The sequence below is a fragment of the Podarcis vaucheri genome, assembly GCF_965113315.1.
Source record: "Podarcis vaucheri genome assembly, chromosome: 13".
In the NCBI taxonomy this organism is placed as follows: Eukaryota; Metazoa; Chordata; class Lepidosauria; order Squamata; family Lacertidae; genus Podarcis; species Podarcis vaucheri.
Window position 1 is genome coordinate 18,013,672 of NC_138751.1, and position 17,441 is coordinate 18,031,112.

General features: G+C 47.9%; 2 protein-coding genes across 3 annotated transcripts in view; one reads left to right on the plus strand and one right to left on the minus strand.

Moving 5' to 3' along the window:
- TBRG1 (transforming growth factor beta regulator 1) overlaps positions 1–17,441 on the minus strand; it is a 202,480-nt gene that overhangs the window by 161,617 nt on the left and 23,422 nt on the right. The gene's annotated exons all lie outside the window — the stretch shown is intronic.
- CCDC106 (coiled-coil domain containing 106) lies at positions 6,044–15,300 on the plus strand. 2 transcript variants are annotated; one of them, XM_082195968.1, is made up of 7 exons: positions 6,044–6,181; positions 8,772–8,845; positions 9,614–9,716; positions 10,010–10,132; positions 11,024–11,200; positions 11,574–11,774; positions 13,450–15,300. In XM_082195968.1, exons 3-7 carry the CDS (start codon positions 9,650–9,652, stop codon positions 13,860–13,862), a joined length of 981 nt encoding a protein of 326 aa, XP_082052094.1. In that variant the 5' UTR covers positions 6,044–6,181; positions 8,772–8,845; positions 9,614–9,649; the 3' UTR covers positions 13,863–15,300. The 2 variants fall into 2 exon arrangements, with proteins under 2 accessions (XP_082052094.1, XP_082052095.1); XM_082195969.1 differs by lacking the exon at positions 6,044–6,181 and adding an exon at positions 6,442–6,795.

The window sequence follows — 17,441 nt, forward strand, 5'->3', positions numbered from 1 at the left end:
GCTCAGCATTTGGGAAGCATTGCAGGAAGCGATGCAATTAATGCATGCATATGTAAATACACGTATGATTTATGTATCTTGTATGCAGGACCCCCCGACTGCACACGAGCCTTTAGAGCAGCCTTTCTCAACCTGTGGGTCCCCAGATGTTGTTGGACTACAACTCCCATCATCCCTGAGCTCTGCGGGGCGCGAAGGGAGAAGATTGTGGCTTCCCTCTCCTCACCGAGAACGCCCTGCTTAGACTGAAACCCTTCGCGTACTTTCGCTGGGACGAAGTTACGTCCACGGACTTCAGCGAGGCTCAGCTTCCATGAAAACAGACGCGAGTAAAGAGCTGCAAGAAGTTAAGCCAGTCCTGTCCAGCGAACCCAGGACCTGGAACCCTGTTTTTTTCTGCGCTCCTCCAAGTCCTTCACCACCCGGGCTTAGCCCCAGCTCTGCCTTCTCCCACCACACAGTGAACCCAGGAGTGATGGTTACAGATAGGTAGCCGTGTTGGTCTGCCATAGTCAAAATAAAAAAATTCCTTCCAGTAGCACCTTAAAGACCAACTAAGTTAGTTCTTGGTATGAGCTTTCGTTTGCATGCACACTTCTTCAGATACCCAGGAGTGATGGGTTCAGCTTCCGCCCACTCGATCCCCCAAGCCTCTGCTACCTGGACACTTGCTTCGTGTTATCTAGGTCCTCTCCACAAACACACTCTCCACTTTCTCCAATGGTGTTTTCTGCCCTGGTGAAATGTCAAGCCCAGTTGCTGAGGAACAGTGATTTTACATAGATGCAACAGGTGAAGCTTTTCCCAGAATGGTGAAGGTGTGATGGGGAATGATGACATTCCTCAGAGAAAGCCATTCCCGTCACTGCCTCTTTATTCATGGTGCATATGAAGAAGGCCTCTTCATGTCGTAGCTGTCAACTTTTCCCTTTTCTTGCAAGGAATCCTATTCGGAATAAGGGAATTTCCCTTTAAAAAAGGGAAACGTTGACAGCTATGCTTCATGTGTCCTTAAGAGGTACATCTTCACTGTCCTCTTAAATGAGTATAACATTAAGGCAAGATGTAGCTCAGTTGGTAGATCATTCCACAGTTTTGGAGTGGCCACTGAGAAAGGAACATGACACTGCCAATCTCATCCCCTTCAGGGACAGGGAGCAGATCACGATTGTGACAAAACTGCGAGATCCACAGCTGGGCAGTAAGTTTATTAAAGCTGACCAAAATGTCATGAAATACTAGCAAGCACTGTTCCTGAGTTCTTCACTAGGCAAACTATTTCATAAAGCAGAGGTGAGATTGGGGTGGTCTAGGAAAAGGAAAAGTACAGAAATTAAGTTGGATGTTGTAGAAATCAGATTACCGGTTGTTTGTAGACTAAATTTCAAGGTGGAGATTGCACACCAAACTCCAAAATCCACATTTAGCGATACTTGAAAGCTTGCTGCTTTTTGCTATATTTTGGTCAATAAAGATTGAGACTAACCAACTTGTCACAAAGTTCTCCAGAACTCTTCATCAGCTACGTAGAGTGTCGGACTAGGAGATCACAGTTCAAATCCCCACTCTGCCATGAAGCTCACTGGGTGACTTTAGGCCACTACCTCTCAACCTAGCCTACCTCACAGGGCTGTTGTAGGGATTAACATGGGGGGGAGGAGAGTATCATATATGCCACCCTGAGCTTCTTGAGCAAATAAAAGTGGGATATAGATGCAATAAGTAAATTTAAAAAACAACAACAACCCAAAGTACAAAAATTTTATGCTGACCTCATGGCTACATCATCAGCTTAACTTTTGTATTTTGGGGGGTTTTGTCTCATCTTACTCACCCCCTGCTTTGTATAACATCTTGCCTGTTTAAGAGTTCTAGAGAACTCAAAATCTTGCCACACTTTGTGACATGTTGGCTGATTCCATCCTTCTTATAGATGACCAACATTAAGAAAAAATATGGCAGCAAACAGCTTAGAATCAACAATAAAATTATATTCATAAAATAAGTGCATCACAAATTGGTAGATCAGGTTAGGAAATCAACAGATCTGGATCACCACTCATGGGAAAGTTGGCTTGTACTAACTGTTCCACTGCAGAAATTTCATGTGAATTCTACACACAAACATCCCTTCTGATCACCCTGACAAAAATGCACAGATGCAGAGGGAAACACAATGGTGTGAAACAAATACACAGCTACTCTCCCCCAACACACTTCCACACAAAGACAAGACAGTAGGTGGATGATAAAGTGGTATGTTTAGGGTGAGGCTTCTCTCTGCCACATGACTTCTCCCACCCACTAGGATAATGACCAGGCATTGGGATCCTATTTTTAATCTTAATTACGGGTTTTAGTGTTAAAATCATGCCTGTTCCTGCACATTCTAGGCTCTGTTCTGGCATGTTGCAACATTCTCCCCCACTCCAGACTCCCCAACATCCTTCCACAGCCATCTTTATGACATGTCTCCTCTTCCCCCGCTGCCTTGCGGGATATCTCTGGGAGAAGAAAAGCCGAAGGAGTAAACCCTACACAAATCCAGAGTGGAGCCCCTAAGACAATTAGATGGCACCTTGTATGGCTCCTTCCAGCAACTCCTGCAGCCAAGCGTCTTGCCCCGCTTTCCTTTGGACCACATCAGCGAGGCTGAGATGATCTTGTCATCTGGGCAGCCCAGGAGCTCCATACACGCTGCCCAGCTTGTTCTCCAGGGAGGTCACTTTTGACCTCACCCCTTCATGTGCACTCCATTGTCTCTTGAGACAGACAGGTGCCAACCATCCAACCTCTTCATCCTCCCTCTCACAAATTTCTCTTTATTGGGCTGGGCCAGTTTAGAAGCCCCCTTTTATGGGGTAAAGTACTCAACCCACCCAACTACCTAGATGTTGAGAGGTACAACTGTGGCTTGAATTGTTTCTTTTGTGGGGGGAGAGTGGATGAATTATAGTTATGCTCAAAGTCTAACTGCTGGTCTTGATTTTGGTGACAATTAGCTTGTGACAGTGGAGACACTGGCCCACATTTCATGGTCAGTTAAGAAATATGTTCTTGTATCCAAATCCTTTTAACTGTGTTTGGGGTGTGTGTGTCATTTAAAAACAAAATAATAATTTATTTTTGTTCTTGTTTTTATTGCGTATTCTATATTTTTATGCTATGAACCACCCCGAGACCTTTGGATGAAGGGCGGTATACAAATTTAATAAATAATAAATAAGTCATAGTTCCATCTGGGGTTGGCAACATGAAGCCCACAAAGCCTTTGTGCCTCCTTCTCACCGGCCCCTTTGTACTGGGGTGGTTTCCTTCCCTGCCCCCCCCCATTTTAAAAGCACATTGAGATGAAGAAGGAAATTGGAAGAGGGATGCTGTTTCCTTGTTCCACCTCCATGTGTTTTTCAGGGACTCATATTGGCAGCTGAGCAGAAAAATGGAGCATCACAGAAGGCGGGAGAAGAGAGGGGGTGACAGCGGAAGGATAGAAAATGTGAATGGAAACTTAGAAACTTAGTCACTTCATTTTCCTGGAGAGAGAGAGAGAGAGAGAGAGAGAGAGAGAGAGAGAAGATGGATCCAGCAAAACAATTCCTACTTAAATTGCATTTCTTCCCTCATAGATCCCTGCCACCCTCCCACAACTCACCATCAAATCAAAGTTCATATCTCTCCTCGTTGACTGAACCATAACCACTATAGATTCACTGCCTTCCAGGACTGCTATGGACCTTCATCTTTATTTTTTTTACAAGGGATCCCCCTCAAAAGCACAATCAAATCACAGGTCACCTCTGTATCCACATATGTGTTCTGTTATTTATAGTCACGTGGAAAAATCATGAGGAATTGTGCCTTGACTGAATGTTTTTGTACTAGCAAGCACTGGATCTGTATTTTATCAATGGATCAGAGGGAAGGAGGTGCTAGACACAGGTTATGGATATTATTTTGTCCTTTTATATCTTGAAAGATATAACACTTGAAAGTAGTGATATATGGAAGTGAGAGCTGGAAGTGAGATCTGGACCATAAAGAAGGCTGATCGCCGAAGAATTGATGCTTTTGAATTATGGTGCTGGAGGAGACTCTTCAGAGTCCCATGGACTGCAAGAAGATCAAACCTCTCCATTCTGAAGCAAATCAGCCCTGAGTGCTCACTGGAAGGACAGATCATGAAGCTGAGGCCCCAATACTTTGGCCACCTCATGAGAAGAGAAGACTCCCTGGAAAAGACCCTGATGTTGGGAAAGATGGAGGGCACAAGGAGAAGGGGACGACAGAGGACGAGATGGTTGGACAGTGTTCTTGAAGCTACCAGCATGACTTTGACCAAACTGCGGGAGGCAGTGGAAGACAGGAGTGCCTGGCGTGCTCTGGTCCATGGGGTCACGAAGAGTTGGACACGACTAAACGACTAAACAACAACAACAACGAAAATATATTGAAAGAACATAAGAAGGGCACTGATGGATCATGCCAATGGCCGATCTAGTCTAGCATCCTGTTCTCACAGTGGCCAGCCAGATGCCTGGGGGAAGCTCACGAGCAGGACCTGAGCGCAAGAGCAACTCTTTCCACCTGCGCTTTCTTTCCTCCAGCAGCTGGTATTCAGAGGCATTAGTGCCCCTGACTTCTATAGTGGACCTCAAGGTGGCCTCAGACCTCCTTCAATTCAGGAAGAGACAGGTGGCAAACAGGTCACTATAGAAGGACAGGGAAGGAGGGAATGCTCAAGGAAATTTGAATGGGTATCACCTACAGCAGAGATGGTGATCTCATGACCCAGAACTCACTGAAAAGCTTTTAATTAAGTGCATAGTAAAACATGGGCCCATAATTCCACTCATAAAAAGAGTTGTAGTTGTAAAAATGTAGTCCACACACTTTAATGTTACATCACTCTAGCAATTTCATGGCTCACCATGTTCATCAGATGGCTCTGCCCTGGCAGCCTTAGATGCCACCTTATGCCCCTCCCAAGTACCACTAGGTACTTTCCCACCAGCCCCCTGATTTGCCAGGCATCACTCCCAGGCTCCTCTTGCTGTCACAGAACCTGAATTTTAGACCAAGCTGCACTAACCATAAGTCACATCTTTCTTTCCTGAAAATCAGGCTCAGTTTTTTTGGTTATTAATGTGAGATAAAACAGGGTAACAGCAAGGGCGCAGCTGGTGGGGGCAATTGCCCCCCTAAATCAAGTAAATAAATAAAAATCCTTAAGTAACTGAGGTTCTGTCCCCCCCCATAAAACCTGTCCCCGCTAACATAAATCCTGGCTACACCCATGTGTAACAGCGACTGTGGTGTGGAGAAGGCTCTTGGCACATGCTTAGAGGTCCTGTCATCCTTGGTACTTAACATGTTCCAAGGCTGGACCATGGCAGCATGGTAGACTGAGCAACCTCTGAGGCTTACACGTGATAGAAAAAAATACTGGATTTGTAAGCAAGGCCAATTGTGATTTGCGTGTTTGATTGCTGGTTAGAGGGCCAGAAGAGTTGGGAGGGCCTTGTGGAGACAATTCCCTCTACAGTGGTACCTCAGGTTAAGTACTTAATTCGTTCTGGAGGTCCGTACTTAACCTGAAACGGTTCTTAACCTGAAGCACCACTTTAGCTAATGGGGCCTCCTGCTGCCGCCACGCCGCCGGAGCACGATTTCTGTTCTCATCCTGAAGCAAAGTTCTTAACCTGAAGCACTATTTCTGGGTTAGCGGAGTCTTTAACCTGAAGCGTATGTAACCTGAAGCGTATGTAACCTGAGGTACCACTGTACTAAGCCTCAACATTTTCTCCCGGAGGCTGTTTCACAGGTGCACGTGCTTCACTTGGTTTCTGGCAAGCTAGGCAGCTCGAACAGATTCCCGTGCAAAGCATTGCGCTTGTTAGGAGACGTCCGCAGCGTGCATCTGTGCTGCTAAATCCGTGATGGCTCATTTAGACGTTCAAGCCTGCCCTCCAGGAACGAAGGGATTGCTGTGAATTATTAGATTATTTTTCTGTCTCCAGCCGGCGACGTGCGCCCCCCTTCCCACTTCAAAGCTGTCTCGCTCCTCCTATTCCCTTTTCCTCGCCACCTCCTCTTGCTGCACTTTACAGACGCTCCCCTGCTCAGCTGCAGCCCGGAGCTGTGGTTTGGGACGCTCCGGCGTGGATGCGGTTGCAAGAGTAAGGTAAGAACTGCGTGTCCTGGCAGGAGCGGGGGGTTGTGAGAGATAGTCTCGGTCCCCTGCACACACCTTGATTTGATCCTTGCCCATCGCTACCCCCGCTGCTGGTTCTCGGGAGATCGGACCCCCAGGCATCCCGTGCGTAATGCTCTCCAAGTCTCGGGGCGCAGCGCCGAGGGCGCACGGCGGTCCTTTGGCGTCTCCAAAGTCTTGGCGCGGGCGTCGCCACCACCGTCATTTGGGGACGGGGAGGGAGGAATCCTTCATCACAGGGCAGCAGCCGGGGCCATTTTGAAGTGGTGGTGGTGGGCTCTGGTTTTTTTTGCCAAAGGCCCGATTTGATGGGGGATAGCGGTGGGGCGGAGAGGGAGGGTTACAGACCCCCTCCATCCCAAGCAATTCCTTGACGTCGTCTCGAGCCGGCCTGCTGTAGGGAGTTTGCGTGGGAGAAGCTTGTATCTGGTTACTAGCGAGATTCTAGTAGGATGCAGGGAAACGGAAGGAGGAGGCGAGAGAGAGAGAGAGGCCTTGCTGTGGCCAGTTGGTTTGGAGTCGGAGAGAAGGCGAGCAAGTCTGGGCATCATTGAAGGACCCAAGTAATGGCAATGAGGAAACGGGTAGGTGGGCAAAGGTCAATGACTGGCGGGGAAGGAAGGCAAATGCCCTGCTGATGTTAACTGTGGGGCCTGGATAGGCGGTGATAGTCACCTGTAGGACTCCAAGAGGTGGCTCAGACCAAGATATTTTGCGGCCGGAGACAGCTGCACCTCAGGATCTCAAGAGGTGTGCCCCCAAATGCATTGCAATGTCCCAGAGGATGCTAGGAGGGACACATCACCCTGGTTGCTTCCCTGGTACCCCTAAGAATATTGTGACTTCCCTTCTCTCCACTGGTTGAGTTACTTGTCAGTTGGCTTTTGCTTCAAATTTTGGTTTCCAGAAGCTGAGCTTTTTGGGTTTTAGGTAAGCATGTTAGAGTCTGTGTGACAAGGAGGGAGTGGCCAAGCCAAGAAATCGAGAACTGGAGCCTGCAAGTAGCAACTAGGCTTTATCCACCTGGATTGATGACCTACTTTGGCAAACCCCCATGTGCATGTGCGTACACACACACACACAGAGGCTGGGAGCCTCAATGGAGCTCCTCTGGAGGCTTCACCTGGGGCAAAAAAAAACAAAACACCCAGTTAGCCACCTCTCTGCCCCCCACTGCCCCTGTAGCTATGGATCTGAGCAATGCATTTATTTTATTTATTAAAACATATACTGTAACTCAGTTGGTAGAACATGAGACTTTAAATCTCAGGGTTGTGGGTCCAAGCCCCACTTTGGGCAAAAGGATTCCAGCATTGCAGGGGGTTGGACCAGATGACTCTTGCTGTCCCTGCCAACTCTACAGTTCTATGATTCTATTCTATATTTATGCCACTTCTTTCCATGGAAATACTAAACTCAAGGCAGCTTGCAACAGATGCATCTTTCTATCTGTCGATAACTGGTTGTATTGCCGGTTGCACATTTTAATCCATTTGGGGGAAAATGCTGTAGCAAATGCAATACTATATCAACATACAGAAAAGATTGTAACATCCAGTGGGTTTTTTTATTAGTAATTGGTTATTCAACTGCATTAAAAAAAAAAATTGTAAGCTGCATCAGTGCAATACATAGAGAATGCATTCTGCAGTGTTGGGAGCCGGTTAAGAGTCTAGCTGCTGAAATATTGAGGGCTGGATCTGATAAGAGATTGGATCCCATCCCTATATAATGGTCTGTTATTAACAGATGTGCATTGTATTGTTGACTGAGGTTGGATAAGAGAGATGTGTATGTGCATTTGTGCAAGTTAGTGGCAGAATGGGAACTGAACTGAAAGGAAGCAGGGTTCTATCTCTCCCCCACCCCCCAAACTGCCACCCACATACAATCCATTAACTCTGCAGGCATAGCTAAGCCACAGGAAAATGTGGTTTCCAGCCCTAAACAATTTTTGTACTTGTGTCCAAGTCTAGTTTGTGTGTGGGTCCCTCTTAAAGAAACATCCCCACCACCCCTTAAGGGTTGTTGCACATAACACTTCCGGGAGCTTGAGCAGGGACTCCTCTGACACTTTTGGATACTTCAAAGGGAGTCGGGGGGGGGGGAGAGGCAATGACCTTCAATGGTTTGCTCTGTTCCAATTCTAGAGAACCGGAGAACGAGTGTGAGCCTGTGCACTCATGACTCAATGACTGAAACATCAAGGAGTAACTTGCATAAATGAATAGAGCCATCACAGATATAGCACCATCAGAAACTGAATTTTCACTGCAACTCTGGGCGACGGATGCCTGAGTAATCAAGGGATGTGATGTACATGCATGTGAAAGCGGAATCCATGAGTTTCACCTGGGTTGAGAGAGAAAAAAAGTTTATCTGAGCAAGAGAGCTGGCCTTACAACCCCTGTGCCTTTACAAGACTGCTGGAAGCAACTGATTTGGGGATCACCTCCTATTTCATAGTGGGCATCGCTCCACTGCAGTGCCCCTGCCTGCTTTTATTGCTGTGGGATCTCCTGGCTTAACCTATTAATTTCCCTGTCTTGCCTCTGTCCAGGTGTTTGGAGCCATTTCCTAAGTGGGCAGGTAGCTGTGTGGAAGATCTTGGATCCCTAAGTCACCCTGGCTCAGGTAGCTATCCTCTTGGAAACAGTGCGAGATAGCGGGTACCTGGGAACTTTTTTGACCTGGTGAGTCAGATCTTTATATCCCTGCAGCCTATAGGCCAACTTTGAAAGGTGGGCAGGGCCACCCATCTGTCAGTCATCTGATGTCATTACCGTGCCAAGTAACCTATCAAAATGGATCGTTGGGGTGGGGTGGGACGGCTTCTGGAGGGATTTGGTAAGGCAGCACCCAGCAGGATGGGAACCTCCACCTGCCCATCATGACATAGACCCTAGTTTGTTGTCAGGTATTCACAGTGCTTTTTTCTGGGGGAATGCAGGGGTACACATACCCCTAAACATTTTGTGAATCTTTGTACTTTTGTCCATTCACTGTATTTACAGTATTTTCCCCGATTTGAACTATAAAATGGTGATTTTCTTGAGTCATAATGAGAGTACCCCTAAACATTTTTTTTAAAGCACTGGGTATTCAAATATGCAATTCCCAGCTATTTTTTAGGAAGAGCTACACCTTATCCCCCCCCCCCCCCCGCTGCTAATGTGCATTATTGGTATTATGCATTTATAGAATGGGAGGACATACCTGAAAGACTGTAATTCAATGTTCTCTGAAAAGAGCAAAAATTTTCAAAAAAGGGGGGCTCCTTGGCTGGGGATTCTTGTCAGGGTACAAGGGAAGGCTGCTTTGGAGTTCACTCATTAGGAAAATATAGGGGAGACAGAATATCAGGCCGATCTGCCCAGTTAGATCACCTCTCCTGCTCTCTAGGTTAGCAGCATCCGTCCCACCTGGGGAGGGAGGACAATGACTGAAAGTAACCACCATCACCAACGGGCAACTAGGGGACGTCGTGGATCGGGAGCAAAGCAAGGTCAGTGTATGTCTGATGGGAGAGGGGTGGGTTTCAAAGGCCCTGAGGGTGGCAGAGGGGTGAAACTGCTCCCCTCCTAGTAGTGGGCCAAATTGATTGGATTTAGGTTCCTGCCTGGATAGCTCAGTTGATGGGAACATGTGTGCCATTGATTTCAATGGGAATTTAGCTCAAAGTCAAGTCCGGTAATATTTTTGTCTGCCTTGAGACTGTTGATCTTACAAAAGGGGGGGGGTGAGTATTCTTAGGCTCTTACATTTGTTTCCCTGCCTCCCCTCGCAATTCCCCTACAGTGAAGGAAGACAATGAAGCTTATAAAATAGCCATACCTTTGGACGAGCCACACCAAATGGAATCACAGACTCAGACTCAGCAACAGTTGTATTATGGTCTGAGCCCTCCTCAGAATTTTGATGGTGAGAAACAATACCCCCGCTTCCTGTCAGTAATATATGAACGAATACCCTTTAACTATGTGCTAGATCTCATTGGGTGACTCGGCACCTGAAGAACCCTGATTTTTTGCCATTCCTCAAGTAAATATGCACCTGCTGTCACTTCCACAACTACGACACTTCTAGAAAGTGGCGCCGCCATTTCAGAAATCACAGCAGAAAAAGTGGTGTTTGTGGAGTGTAGGTGTGTGCAGGTTCCACACTGCAACATTTTGTTGTAGGCACTGCTTGCTTGCTTTCCAGTTCCCATTGCAGAGCTCAGCAGCAGTTGTCTTCTACAATCAAACATTTTAAATTTCTTAAAGAAGGTGAAACTCAAATGGGACTAGAGGAGAATGGTTGGGGTGGGGAGAGAAATCAATTACTGTATGTGTTAATTTGCTCCTGCTGAAAATCAAAGTACAGTGGTACCTCAGGTTAAGAACTTAATTCGTTCTGGAGGTCTGTTCTTAACCTGAAACTGTTCTTAACCTGAAGCACCACTTTAGCTAATGGGGCCTGCTGCTGCTGCCGCGCCGCCACTGCACGATTTCTGTTCTCATCCTGAAGCAAAGTTCTTAACCCGAGGTACTATTTCTGGGTTAGCGGAGTCTGTAACCTGAAGCGTCTGTAACCTGAAGCATCTGTAACCCAAGGTACCACTGTATTAGATACAAAGAAGGCTATGGCTTCAATAAGGCAGGTGCAAATCTCCCTTGCCCCTTTTGCTTCTCACAGGAAGGGCGAGAAGGGTTTGGAAAGGTTTTTGGGCAGAGTTGGGTGCGGGACCTTTGGGTGTTTGAAGAGAAGCGAGGAAGCAAGTAATTGTGAGCAAGTCGAACTTCCGCCGTGACATAACTGTGCTGCCCTCAGAGACACCGGAGATGCCAGCTCCCTCGTTGACCCTGGTGACCAGCATGAGGACTCAGCTGCACATGGCCCTGGAGAGGAACTCCTGGCTGCAGAAGCGAATCGAGGACCTGGAGGAAGAACGGGACTTCCTGCGCTGCCAGCTAGACAAGTTCATCTCCTGCGCCCGTCTGGATGCTGGTAACTCGAGAACTCTCGAGTTTTCCGGAGGCTGAGTGGGTGGGCGGGCGGTGCTTTGCTGGGAGGGAGGCCTTTCGGATTCTCTTGGGAGGAAGGGCCGGGGGAATGTCAGCCAAGGCACCTTGGTAGGACGCAGCGCTATTTTTCTAGAAAAAGAACTCACCATGAACCCCTCCCTGGTTCTTAGAATGGTAATGGCATCCACCTGAAAGGGGCCTGAACTGAGTTCCAGTTGGAGGTCCCTGTGTTAGAGAGTCAAGGGCTGTGTTTTTTGGGGGTTCTCTGATTTGAGGAGCTTGACTCTAGCTGTGCTATGGCGGGCCTCTGTCTCCCGCTCTGTCTGATGCGTCCTGCCCTTTCCCCTCCGCCCTAGATGAGCACTGCCGCAGCAAGCAGCTCCCACGGCGGTCCGAGGTGTCTGACAGCCGGAACGGGGATGTGACCGACGACGACAGTATGGGCTCCTGGATGAGTGCCGGCCCCGAGGAAGGAGGCTCCGCGGAGCACAAGAAGCAGAAAGGAGGGGTCAACAGGCGGCGCTTTGCCAAGCCCAAAGTCCGCGAGAGGCAGAGAGGTGAGTGGCAATGGGGTGTGTGTATGTGTCAAAGTAAGGGACCACCGTTTCAGCCTACAGAGCTGAAGGCAGAGGGTCCCTGTCCCCTTCTGTGGCACACAACCTATTACACATTAAAATAATAGATCACCATACAGAAAAGAGATGTTCTTCCAGGTGACAGATATGAACAGATTTCCAGCATAAAATCACCATTCCTTCTCTATAAGAATTCATTACAATTTCCTCCACCAACACACAAAATTATGCCACTACTGTGTCCCCATTTAGCAGTCCCACTGGCTCAGAGACAGCGATGACCAGGCTATTGCTGGACCCTAGGCATCCCCTGTAGTCATGGATTCAGCCCCGCCCCCATGCTCAACAACTGGCTCAGAATGTGGTGCTCAAAAGGGGAGGAAGGAAAGCTCACAAAGTTCACAGCCCATCTGGGACGAAGGTTCGAGACCCACCTGAGGAGTGGAAGACACTTTTGCTGAGGAAAGGGGCCAGGACAGAAACAGTGGTAGCCATAGCCATATATTGGCGGCGGCTGTAACCTCCAGTGGTTCACTCCATAGTGACAGGGTTGGGAAGAAGATGATGGAGGCGGAAGCATCACCAGAGGGAAGTAGGGGAGGGAAATGCCCCTGGGATACCTCCCCTCCCTGCAAAGGAGTTACGTTAGAGGAAACTTCTGGGACTCCAGCCCACTGAGTCACAGCAGCAAGACAAATTATGGGGAATTTTGTTTCCTCAGCTCACAAATCTCGTCTTAGACACCAGGGCTGCAGGAGGAGCCCTGGCCAGGCGCAGCATCTCAGGCAGCATCCCTTGAGATGGGGATTCTGTGTCAAATCGAGGAAACGGCACCGTGCATTAGGTCCCCACTCCCGGGCCCAGCTGATCCTCCTGGGAGCAGTTCTGCATGGACTAGTCGCCTGGCTGGGCCTGCCATGCCTTCTGACTCTGCCTTTCCCTCTGGCAGCCCAAGGGAGGTGAGGAGAGGAATCCTGACCCTTGGAGAAACAGGAATGCCTCTTGAAACGCTGGCCTGTGACTCACCCGCCCCTCTAAGTTTTCCCTCACAAAAGCATCAAGTCTTGATAAATTGCTGCGATAATATGTTCTCTCCTTCTTTTTCTTCATTTCTTGTTCAATTCTCACATTTCTCCACCCTCCTCTCCCATTGTCCTAATCCTCCACCACTCTTTCCCCCCCTTCCTGTTGCAAATCAACCGGCTGGCCTGCCACACACGATCACTTGCTTCCATTTTTCTCCTCCACCTCTTCTTTCTCTCACCTTCCATCCTTTCTCTCTGCATATCCTCCTTTTCTTATATTTGGATGCTGCTCCTCAATGTTCAACACCTGCATTACCTGCTTATTTTACTTACTGGTTGTTGTTTTTTGCTTGGTCCCTGGGCTGTTCCCTTCCCTTCCCCCTTCCGTGGTGCTGGTATATTTGACTCTGCTTCCCAAATTTTGGCTTCCATCGGGTCACTGCCTCCTTCTGTCGGTCCTTCCCATTTCCTGTGATTTCTGCCTCTCGCAACTCTCGGGTGTTTTCACGAGTGGCCATGCTTCCCCATTTCTCCTCCTCAACCCTTTCTCTTGTTCTTTCCCCCCACGCTCCTGTCTATGGGTCGCTGCTGGGGCCCTCTCCTCTGAACCCAACCCCCTGCCCCCGCTGCAGTCAAGGATGTGGATGGGGTGCTGTGCCGCTACAAGAAGATCCTGTACACTTTCCAGAAGCTGCAAAGCATGAGCCGGGCCTTTGAGCACCACCGTGTGGACCGTAACACTGTGGCCTTGACCACGCCCATTGCCGAGCTCCTCATCGTGGCCCCTGAAAAGGTGGCGGAGGTGGGCGAATTTGACTCGTCCAAGGAGCGCCTGCTGGAGTATTCCCGCCGATGCTTCATGGCTCTGGACGATGAGACTCTCAAGAAGGTCCAGGCGCTCAAGAAAAGCAAACTCCTCCTGCCCATCACCTACCGCTTCAAGCGGAAAACGGACGCCCCCGGCCCGGCGGCCAGCAATTCCTTACCCTCGCCCACTACCCCACCCAAACCCCCTCCGCCCATTGCTGACTGCTTTAAGCGATGATTCCCCCTCCTGGCTTTGCCTGAACCCACTTTGACAGCCCTCCAGTCTCTATTTCCGTCTACCGTAGTTATTGAGGAAGCTCCTGCTGTGCTCCCCTGGGGCTCTTCCTTGTCAGCCCCTTTCACCCTTTCCCACAGTTTCTAGTGCTAAAGGCAAGCTCTGCCTTTGTAAGGCAAGTGGGATGCTTTTATCCTGGCACAATCATCTCTTTGGGAAGCATCATCTGACCAGGCGCTCCCGTTTATATGTCAGCTGGTTAAAGGCTACTGAGAGATGAACTGGATTAAATTCACTCCATTTGCTTCCATCTTAAGAACTGGCAAAATGACTGCCCGGTGGGAGTAGTGGGGGAGCAGGTTAGTGGGACAGAGTACATCCCATTCATAGGTAAAGTGCTGTGGTGAAGAGGTTGCTTCAGACTGGCTGTGCAGGTACAGTAACACCTATAGGACCGCCAAGGCATTCATCAGAGACGGTGTCCGCTGCCTTGCAAATAAGCTACGAGGTGACACATTTTTCTTACACAACACTCCCCTGCATACTGCTTATTTGTGGCGTGTCAGCAGCCCCAAAGGGCTGAATAAACATTGGCAGAAATTTCCCTGCCTTGTTGCTCGGAGGCCAGTTGTGTTTGCCATAGGTAAGTGTGTGTGTTTGCGAGCTTGTTTTAACAGCTCCAGAACTTGGGGCAGGGATGCTCAAGATGGCTTGGCCTTCCCCTGAAGGCAATGCCTGTCTCCTTAAGAAGTTAGCGTAGGCAATGGATTTACCCACCTCACGTGCCATCTCACTGCTCCCCTCCCCTTTCCAGCCTGCTGTGAAGCAAGACTAGAACTGGAGGGCGATTGCTGAACAGGCTGCAGTGGTCTTGCCTCTTGGCCACTTTCTTTCTTCTTTCTTTTACATCCAATGCTACTGGCACCTTCTTAAGCTTTTCTCTTCCTGTTGCCTTTTTGCTATAACAGTCCTTAGCCTGGAGGAATGAACTGCAGCATTTGGCTGCCTCTAAATAATTCCCTATAGTCTCCCAAAGAAATTCCCACATCCCAAGGCTTCCTTGCATCTCTTTAACGCCATGGACACCACCTGCCCTCTTTCATGTTTTCCTGTTCCAGGTTCTGAAGCTGGGCTGTGTTTGGTGGCAAGCCATTTGCACTTCCTTTTTGCTTCCTGAGACAGAGACTGTGTGTACACTCCAACACCTCTGTGGCTTCAAGCCGCCACCTTATGTGTGAGCAAGGGTTTTGTTTGTTCTCTGCTCCTTTGGGATGTCTCCCCTTTATTCAGTGTAATGAATGGACTGTTTCCACTGTGCCTGTAATTTATCACCCAGCTTTTTCCTCTGTGTTAAAAAAATAATAATTTAAAAGGAAAATGTAAAAAAAAAAAAAAGAATTTACTAAGAGGATTTAAATTAAAACGTTTTGAATAAAACTCAGCAATGTGTGGTTTTAATTTTTCATGTTTGTATAATTGCTGCAAAAATGTGTGAATTTGTGGCTAGTTAGGATATTCCTGGCTTGGAACTAGGGGATGAAGAGCTGGATGTTGGCAACCGATTCAAATCCTCAGCTGTATATTATCTGGGAGTCAGAGTTAAGTTGGGTGTTACTCAGTTTGTTACCGATTTGTAAAATTAATGGCATGCCCTCAGTTTTGGTGTGAGGATGAGAGAATTGTTGTGAAATGTACACTAAATGGCACAGTAGAATTTGGCATAGAAACATCTGTCCCAAGGTGTGGCCTAAAAAATGCAGGAAGGCACTACTTTACTGAAGCTAAGCAGGTCTGGGTCTGGTCTGTGCCTGGATGGCTGGTTGGCTGCCTGAGACCCACATATACTTTGCCTTGGGCTCCATGATGGAATAAATTTATGTCAGTGACGTGGAGAAGTTGTCCGATGAAATACCCTTGCCACAGCATTGGATAAAGTTATCTTGAAGCTGTGGTGCTACTCTCTGGAAAGTGGGGGAAAATGTGCAATAGAAAGCAAAGGAAGTGGGAGAGAAACACAGGTGCCTGATTCAGAAAAGGGATTTCCTTCATATTTGGTGAACTTAGCATTTTGTTAGTGTGAAGTTCTCCTATGAAAGCCCCACTGGAGGAACAGGAGGGAAAATGTGCTGTTAAAGAACCTCGGTGGGGTGTATGGAGAGCTTCACAGCGGTTCCCAAATGGTGGTACGCAGACCCCTCAGGGGGTCCATCTAACCCACTCTGGGGTCCATGGCATATACCCATCAACTGTCCGAAAATGCGTGAGTATGCAGCGCCCAAAGCCACGTGTTTTTGGGTGCTTTGACTCACGGAGAAGCGCAGTCCAGAATATGCACATCCTGGTTCTGGTAACCACTGATCTAGATCATGAAAGGCATGGGTGTACCTATACTTTGGCAAATGTTGCAGCCAACTAAAAAAAAAAAAAGTGGTTGTATTCCAGCCATTGTAGGGGGAAACCAGTCATATCTCAAGCCATGAGTGTTGCAGTCATTGAAATTGTGAAACGCATAAAGTAAAACAAAAAAACCTGAGAGCCTATCTCTCCTACAGGAATAAGAAAGCAGTATGAATGGAAGTGAATATTAACCTCTGCCTTGTGGGTGAATTATGACTCATGGCATAGAATTTGAAAACAATGTCCTGCCCCCTTTTACAGTGCATCCACTATGCAGCTGATGGCTACTCCCTTTGGGAGTCCACATTTAGGTGGGAGAATGTTGCTGCTGTTGCTGTGCTCGTGTCCTGTTTTTAAGAGTTCCCCGTAGGCATTATTAGAAGAATTTTAAGGTCTCATATATAGAATATTCATAAATGCACACATATCTAAATATATGAACCAAGTGTCGGAAATAGTATGGGAGAGCAATCCTGAAGCCATTTTGACTCTCCCAATGACCTCAAATATTCCTCTGCAGGAAGGGAGGCAAATGGGAAAAGACTTCCCATTGTCTTTTTGCTTGCAAATCCTGTCTTAAGGTCATATTTGCGTATGAATAGGGCGAGTCTGTGAGATAGATTCAAGAACTAAAGTATTAACTATCACAAAAGAATGTCCAGACTGCCCAGGGAATGCAATCAGTGACCATTACTGTATTAGGTATCCTGGCGGACAGGATTTCTGCTGCAGCCCGCCTCCTCCTGTAATGTATGTATTATGTTTTGAGGGGTGGTCTTGGGCTACAGAGTGGGCAATTTCAAAAGTCTATATAAAGGCTTGCACACCATTGTTCAGGGTTCTCCTCCCTCCTGCGTGTGGTAAGTGGGGACCCTGTTGCAACAGTTTACTAAAGATCAGGCTTACTAGCCTTTTTGCTTCTCAATATACTCTGGTTGGCCTCTGTTATTTTCTCCTACTGATACGGAACCCACTTAAGGACTCTATACGGGTTCCAGAATACCCCATAAGGGAAAGGGAGCAGTTTTTTCTTATAACAGCGTTTTGTCGGCCCCTGAGAGGAGAGGATGCTGATCTATAGTTGGGCTTTTGTTCCGATCCCAGCAGGGCCCTTTTCACGCTGATCCTCATCAAAGGCTTTATTTCTTATAAAGAGCGGTCACCACGTGGTCAAAGTGCAAGAGC